The sequence below is a fragment of the Cupressus sempervirens genome, chromosome 10, assembly GCF_028749045.1.
Source record: "Cupressus sempervirens isolate cs-2001-9-10 chromosome 10, ASM2874904v1, whole genome shotgun sequence".
In the NCBI taxonomy this organism is placed as follows: domain Eukaryota; kingdom Viridiplantae; phylum Streptophyta; class Pinopsida; order Cupressales; family Cupressaceae; genus Cupressus; species Cupressus sempervirens.
Window position 1 is genome coordinate 535,451,510 of NC_143127.1, and position 8,595 is coordinate 535,460,104.

At 34.9% G+C, this 8,595-nt stretch overlaps 1 protein-coding gene across 1 annotated transcript in view; it reads right to left on the bottom strand.

The window, feature by feature from the left end:
* The window catches only part of LOC149535008 (serine/threonine-protein phosphatase PP-X isozyme 2), a 65,032-nt gene extending 58,289 nt beyond the window's left edge, over window positions 1-6,743 (bottom strand). The window contains exon 1 of the mRNA XM_089807702.1: window positions 6,548-6,743. Within this exon, the coding sequence (XP_089663828.1) occupies window positions 6,548-6,688 (141 nt within the window). The 5' untranslated portion in view covers window positions 6,689-6,743. The remainder of the gene's footprint in view (window positions 1-6,547) is intronic.
* Window positions 6,744-8,595: the final 1,852 nt, after the last annotated feature.

The window sequence follows — 8,595 nt, forward strand, 5'->3', positions numbered from 1 at the left end:
TCTTCATCATGTCCTTTGGCACAAGTCATAACCCTTCATAATTGTTCCTCTTTCAAAGAGTCACAACCCTTTTGAAAAGTCTAAACATGGCATAATTACAACCCTTTCAAACAGTCACAACCCTAACAAAGAGTCGGAACCCTTTCAAAAAGGTCACAACCCTTCACCTTTTGAATGTCACCTCATTTTCTTCCCTTTCCTATCCCTTAGTACTTCATTAAATTGTATGCTCCACTCTTCCTTCTACTTCCCTTTCCCCCTAAAATGAAGTTCTCCTCTCCCTTTTATAAATCTCATTTATGGGAGACACAACATTTTCATTCATGCCTTTTGACCATTTGTTTAACTTTATAGAAATTATTTTATTTTTTATTTTGTTCTTTTCAAATCTTGATTTAATTATTATCCTTTATTACGTAATCCTATTTCAAGACAGGGACATGACATCAATCTAGAAAATTCTCAAACAAAAGAGCATAGGAGAACCTTTCATAGAGAAGAATCTCACATTCACTCTTAATGAAGCATGCGAGCCAGAAACTAATAAAGATCCTAGAAGGAAGAAACTATGTTCCATCTAGAAACAAAGAGCTCAAAAGGAGGAAACTATGTTTGCAATGCAGGAAACTTTGGAATTTGGGTCATAAATGCCTTGTAAAGGGAAAGGTACATTATGTTGAGTTGGTTTCTACATATAAAGAACCTATAGATCTAATAGATTTGAAAAAGGGTCAAGATGAACACTTGGACCACAAAGATAATGATACCAAAGGAGGTACAGTTAATTCTCTTTCTAGCACACCAAGGTGTTCCAAAATGTTTTATGTGAACACAGAATCATTGTCTTCTTGATGGTAGAGCTACTCACAATTGCATTAATGAGGGCTTATTGGTCAAAAGAGACCTACAAATTGAAGAGTTTAGATGCCTTCATGTTGTATTAGTTGAGGAGTCTATCTTCTCTTCCAAGAAAAAGATCAATGAATTCAGCATCCTCTTCGGAAGCATAATATTTGTGACGATTTTTATGTTATTGGCTTAGGTTTCGAATAATGTAGTTCTTGGAGTCCAATGGTTATATTGTCTTAATGAAACTTCTCAAATTTATCCAAACAATGGAACAATGGATTGAAAGACATGAGGAAAATAGAATGGGTGAAACAAATGGAGACAGGAGCTAGAGACGTTTCAATGTTAACTTGACCACACCTCACTTGCTCAATTTACAACATTTTCAAAGAATGAGTTTCTCTAACTTGTTGAAAAATGATATGCCAATTACTTCACTTTTTAGAGAGGATGCTTGCAGTGAATGAGCCTCTGCAATTGATGATGGTGAATTCAAAGTGGAGCAGATGGCCTAATTCAAGCTATACGTATGGAAAAGCCATCAAACAAAAGATCCTCGATAATGATTGGTGGTCCAGTATGAGAAAGTACATTGCAGATTTTATTATTAATTGTTGACATCAAATTGCTGATTTTTTAATTAAATTTCTGATTTTAATGATTTTATTATTCAATGCTTTAATTGTTGGGTGTTTCCAATATGTCAAACAACTTGTCAAATAATTCTTTTGAAATTTTTGTTTGTATTTTGCAGATATGTCTGCCCTTTCATCTCACCTACCGTACACATCATTCGATATGCTAATACAGATTTTCCTAGTCTTGAAGAGATATATGAGACATTTGATAACATGATTGGAAAGATAAAGCAAACAATTTTGGCTAGGGATCCTACTTCGGGATGATAAGAGCAACATATTAAGTCCATTGTGATCTAAGGTGGATCACTATGAACACCTTGCTTCATATAGCAGCCTTTGCTCAAGATACCAAATGGTATGCACCATGGGTTGGAATGTTGCCTCCATGAGATGATGAAGAGATGAAAGAAGGGCTATAGAAGACCTTTCAAGGAGTCTTCAATACTTCACATACACTCACTTGCCTCCACAAATCTTTCCAAAGGCAAGAATGGATAGAGCTACATTATCTCAAAATGACCCTGTTAAATGGTGGACATGTCACAAGAATGATGTAACTCATTTGAAAATGCTTGTTACTCACCTCCTTTGACAAATTGTCAATTTCTCTATTGTAGAGAGGAATTGGTCCCCATATAGCTTTATCCACTTCATCAAAAGGATTAAACTTACTCTAGACAAACCAAGAAGCTAGTGGTTATGCCTAGTACTCTTTGACTTAAAAATTATCCAACCTCCAAAGTACTCAATGGAGGGTTGTTGATTCCAAAGACATTGCCCACATTGATGAGAAGACACTAGAGGGACTGGTTGGGATTCAATTGGTTGAGGCAGACGCTCACAATGCCAATGACTCAAAGGAGGACTCTAATTTTCATGCAATGTTCAGAGATGAAAATTAGGAGCAGTGGTGTACTTTCTTTTCATTTTTTTTCATATTGCAACTGAAAGTGAAACTTGTAGCCTTTGAGCATTTTATTGTAACTTGTATCCTATTTTTTAATATCACATGCATATTGACAATAAATTTTAAGAGAAATTCAAACTAAGGTTTTAATTTTGTTAATTTGTATGGCTTTGATTCTCATGTGAACTCTCAACTTAACACAGATTTTATATATTAAGGTTCTATAATTTATATATGCATGCCCATACACCTATTGTCCCCATCTAAGAAACTCAAGGTAACACAGATTTGTTTCAATGCTTTGGAGGTTGGATTTTCCTTGAAAGGGTTTTCAAGTGGTATATTGGTGTCTCTTTTGTGTAATTGTTCTATTATTTCCCTCATTCTTGACATGTTTTGTTATGCCAAAAAGATACTAGAATTTATAGAGATCAGATGATTTGTAACATCTTTTTTAGGATCAATGGTGTAAATTATTTCATTTTTCCTTTCATTTGGAAACAATGTTTATTTTTAAATCTTCGTACTAGTAGTATCCAAGAAATTTGTTTCTCAAGTAGCATTTGCAAGAGTACTCCCAGCATATTGTGGTTATTCTATTCAGCAAATTAGATTTGAATAATTAAAACTCTATATTACTAATTTTTGTAAACAAAACATATAAAAAGAATGCACCCTAAGGGGGTTATTTTTCTGTACACCATCAAAGATGGAGCATGCACATTTATGTTCAGCAGTAACAGACCAGCTCATGGCGACTACTGTGAAAAGTATTCAACAAGGTGTGGATTAGTTGTTTCAATGGTTGAAAGAGAAGAATATGCTCACCAAGCTAAGTAGTTCAATCTTCAATAATTTGGAAAATAGTTTGCATTGCTTCTAAATAAAGGATGAATGATTTGTGCAAAGCCACAAGCTTTCACCAACATAAATATACATATACAACCATGAGATTTAAGAGGATGTGTTTGTGGGTAACATGAAGTAAAATATAACTCTTCAGCTATTTGCTTGTGATCGGCCACAACAATCCCTACCTTAATTCAATTGCTTCCCTCTTTTTTTGACCCTTTCAACATTTTTATCTCTTATTTTCTCGAAGTTGAATAATTTCCATAGCCCATTGAGATAGTGTGTAGTACATATCTGGCTTACACTGTGTAATTTTTTCTTCATCAGTTAAAACTCAAAACCTGCTATACACTATCTTATTTTCTTCTTAATCTTCAAGATAGAGTTTCCTTTGGTACTATTTGTGGTTGGTCTTCAACATTATCAGAGATACATATTACCAGAGAAAGTTCCTCATCTCACCTTGATGGAGAGGATCATTCCAAACAATCCATAGTGCCTCTCCAACTAGAGGAATCATTCTCGTCCTATACAAACTGTGTTGTCTCTTCATCTTCAAAATAGTGAAATGAGGAGCTTCGAGAGGATTTCAACTACCTTTCATCTTTTCTTTTTTTCTCTTTCAATTTTTCATATCTTATTTTCTTCTTGATCTTCGTTAGAAAGGTTTTCTTCCCATCCTACTTGTATATTAGATTTTTTATAACATTCTAGGTTCTTGCTATAATTAAGGTCATTTAGGCTTTATTTTTAGTATAATCTGGTCTATTTTTAGACGGCATCTTTATTTGGACAACATTGCTGTTTACTTACACTTTTTATAGCATCTGTATACTCTATTTAAGAGAGTGTATTATTAATACAATTAATTCCATTTTTTTAAAGTGTCATTGTATCAGAGCGGGAGACGATCTGGTTATGATTCCCATATGGGAAAGTTTTGATAATTTTTTCCTCTAAAATTATCTGTAGGGTTCTTAATAACTTAACCTGAAATTACCTGGTAGGTTATAGTAAAAATTTCCTCAAAAATTATTTGTTTCATATTCTTTGATCTGTGTCTTGGATTATACATTGGGTTTTGATCAATTTTCCACCTCAAAAATTGTTTGGTTTTGGTCGATTTTTCCCTCAAAAATTGTTTCTAGTTTGTATAATACACAATGTTCACTGGGGATATTATTCTAGGGATTTTTGTTTTAGGGTTTTTACCATTTCTTTCCAAAACATGATGCTTTGTAATCTTCAAATCACGGTATCTTACAATTGGTCTTGGAGTATTCTGCTCATCTACAATAGTTTGGAGGGTTTACCAATTTTTCCTTAAAATCAAGACAGTTGTTCTCAGTGTTTGTCTTTGTCTATAGGGAAGGGCAGCTCAATTATCTAACATCAGGTTGGATGTTTCTGTCATAATTTCAGGACAGGAGTTTTGTCGATTATGGGAGGGTCAATGGAGTCAGGCTCTTCTCTCTTGTTGCAAACCATTTTAAAGAAGGGGACCACCTTCTTTGTTTTTCTCTTTGCTACTCTTAATCATTGGCATTCTACCTATCTAGGTAGGGTCTCGACAGAAGCAAAATGTTCGAAAGAATTTGTGACTACAAGACATGTAATGTCTTTAATCGGGAAGTTGATAGAATGACCATTGAGGTTAGATTATTTTTAGTATCCTAGGTTCTTGCTGAATTTAGCTCGTCTTTCTAGAGCCTTAGTTAATAGTCGTTTAGACTTTATTTTTAGTTATCTTAATCTAGTCTATTTTTAAAGGTTGCCTTTATTTATACCAATTTGTTTTTTACTTATCACTCTTTATAGCATCTGTAAAATCTATTTAAGAGTGTGTATTGTTAATACAATTAATTCCCTTTTTAAAAGTTTTATTGTAGTGGTTCTTTGTCATGATGAGATACATATAATACCTACAAAATTTCCTCGTCTTGTGTTGATGGAGAAGCCCACCTATACAACATACAATGCATCTCCAACTTAGAGGCAACATCTTCATCTTGTACAATCTACGTTGTTTATTCATCTTCAAGTTGGGAAGGTGGGGAGCTTTGTTATAAGATTAAAAAATAATGTCTAAAAATTGCCAAATTTCTTCTTTAAGATTTGAGATGACTTCACCTACCTTATTACTCACAATCTAAGATTAGTTCCTTCAGATGATTGACAAGTTGCAAACAATTACATGCCAAGGGAAATGTTGGAAAAGGCATGAACGCAAAACAAAAAACTACAAAAACTAGTAGTCTAACGGAAAAGCATCCATTTAAGAGCATGCAATGAGAGAAGCGTGCATGAAAAACAGAATGATAGGAAGTATACACAGAAATCGAGACAATCTTACTCAAAGTTGAATTTGATACTTGAAACTCGTCTGCCAATGAATATGTGAACTAAAACAAATGGCATATTACAAGTCTACATGTAGCATACTTGCAGCACTGTCTCACACAACTGCAAAAAAATAACTCAGACGGGCCATCCCTGCAACCAAAAGATGCAAAGTAGCTGCAAATCCAAAACAGAGAATGAAGACTAACACTCCACAGTACCTCAAAAAGGAGTTTATATAGATAGTCATGGTGTTCATGCCTTGATGAAATCTCAATACACATAACTGTCAAAAAACATGTCCCAAGCACAAGCCCCTATGGAAGTTTGCAATCTACTCTTGCGGACTATACACTAAATCAAAATATTATAAAGCAATGTTTTGGGTTTAGCGACTGAATTTACTAGATTTGTCATCAGGGAGTAACTTGAAACCAACACCTGATCAAGTGTAAAGGATTCGGAAGAGCTTATACCAATGCAACGGTTATTTACAAACAGCGAAAAGAACGAGACTCCAATAAGTAAATAAGAGACCGCGCAACATGTAAGAAATCGTTTAGCACCAATATCACGGAAAGGGAAAAAGAAAAGAAGGTGGATAATAGAGGGGGAAAGGATCGATTAAACTTAAGACTGTAATGTTTACTGAAAGCATTTCCCGAGAAGCAAGAAGGTATCATTCTACACATTGCATAACGCGTGGCATCTTGTAAACATTCAAAAAAAAAAATCTAAAAATCATACCCAATACAAAACTTTGGCTTTCAAAACACTAAATCTTCACCATACTGTAATTGAAATCATCAGTAAATATCGGGAATTATACGCAAAACGAGACCTTTTATTAAATCCACTCAGGATGCAAACTTGAAATCGTGAGAAACTAATTGAAAGAAAATTGTCTGTTCAGAAAATACAGTAACCAGGAATAGCCAAATGGTTGGTATTTGCATACAGTAACGGGGGCATCGACCCGCTGAACATTGCTCTCCTCGACGAGAATTTCCATGGCCTTGAGGCAAAGTGCCTTCACCTCGCACTCCTCCAGCGGCTCGCATCTCTTTAACTGCTCAATTTGCCTGTCCAGCTCCGACATTTTCCCTCTCCTCCCTTCGAAAATTCACCAACCTTTTCTTTGCCCTAGAAAACCTCGTTAAGTAGTATTATGTTACGTTTTTATAACTAAATTGGCAAACAGTTTGACGTAAAAATTCCCCACACCATCCGTTCTCTGCTCGCAATGGTGAAATTTGATGCAGTCCAGCATCTATTTTCGTCAGTCATAGTTTGAGAATTTTTTCAGCATTAAAGTATCGTTTGTAGTTTATACATTTGTTTGTATTTGTTGTTACTCTAAATACTCCAAAGGTAGGATTAGACTTTCAAAAAAGTAATATTTTTATCTTCCACCTTACATCACTTTGGACAAAAATAAATCTTTCATCAATATTAATTATCACAATTTATTTTTCTTACCAAGTTCAAATATATAGTTAAATGTTTTATATTTCTTATTTTAAATATATTTGTTAGTTTTACATTGATATTTATTTTTGCCAATTGTGAAATATTATTTCTTTAAATTTACACTATGTTTTACTAGCTACTATTTTACAATCTTGCTTTAGTTTATTTTCATACCATTTTACAAATTGTAAAACTAATACTATCACTCAAACTTACTAGATATTTTGGTAGTCTGAATTAAGTAATCAATAATTTATTTTTTTAAATTAAATATTTCAACTTATAATTGAATTGATAGAAATGAGTAGTTCATTCATAACATATCATGCTCTCTTTTAGCTCTCTCTTTCTATCCTTCCTTTCTATCAATAAATCTCCATTTTCCTTATTTTCTAATTATTGACAGGAACTTTGACGCATTGCGTCTCTTGTTTATTTATCTTATTATTATCAAATTTGTGTACTAGATTGTGCAGTTGATTTTTTTTCGCTCTGCTAGGGTTTCATGTGTCTCTTGTGTTTCCTTGCGTACGGCTCTCTGTCTGAGCTTTCCTTCTGTGTTCTCCATATGTCAAACCGCATTTAGTGCGGGAGTTGTTAGGGCTTATTTATAATGGCCTCGGCCAACTGCAACCTAGTAGTTGATACTGGTGTTTGTGTTGTTGCTTCAGAAAGCCATGGTGCCTCCATTGAACAAACATCCTCGCAAGTTCGTCCCGAAGGTCTTCCACGAGGTAATCCTGATATTATCTTTCCTCTACAAGAATTTGATTATGCATGTGAATGGTTAGAATAGCATACTTTGATAGGGTATTTTGAGGGTAGGACTCCTCCTGAAGCCATGCTCCAAGAATGGGTTAACAAGAGTTGGTCTGCCTTGATGTTGTGCAAAACCTTACCAAAGGTTTTTTTTAATTCCGCTTTGCTAACCCATCCCAAGTGATGCAGTTTTTGGTAATGGCCCTTGGTTGGTTCATTCCTCCTTGCTTGTGGTCCAAAGATGGTCGCAAGACTTTACAGTCTTTAATGACAAAAAGCTTAGGGTGTCTATTTGGGTTGAGTTCCCTGGTCTACCCTTGCCTTGTTGGTCATTTATTGAGTCATTGCCAACACTCTTGGCAAAGTTGTTGCTAAAGAATACGAGAAGTTTTTCAATGCTCACCCTTAGAAATGTATTTGCGTTGAGGTTGATCTCTCCAAGGATCTCAACAATTATGTAGAGATTCAGGTTGGTTCCCACACCTTCTCTCAAAAGGTGCTCTATTTGAACCTACCCAACACCTATTATAGGTGTCAGTCGGTTCAACACAAGATCAAGGATTGCCCTTTGACAGTACCTAGGGTTAAAACCCCGCCCAAGGATGCTCTTGTTAAACTAGCAAAAGGAAAACAAAAAGAGGAATGGACCATTGTTGGGCACAAAGGCAAGGCTTCCTTGGCTCCCAATAAGATGTATGATGTTGAAGCTTCCATTCCTCCTATACAGACAGGAGCACCAACCTCAGCCATTGCAAGGTCGACGATGGTTTCACCAAA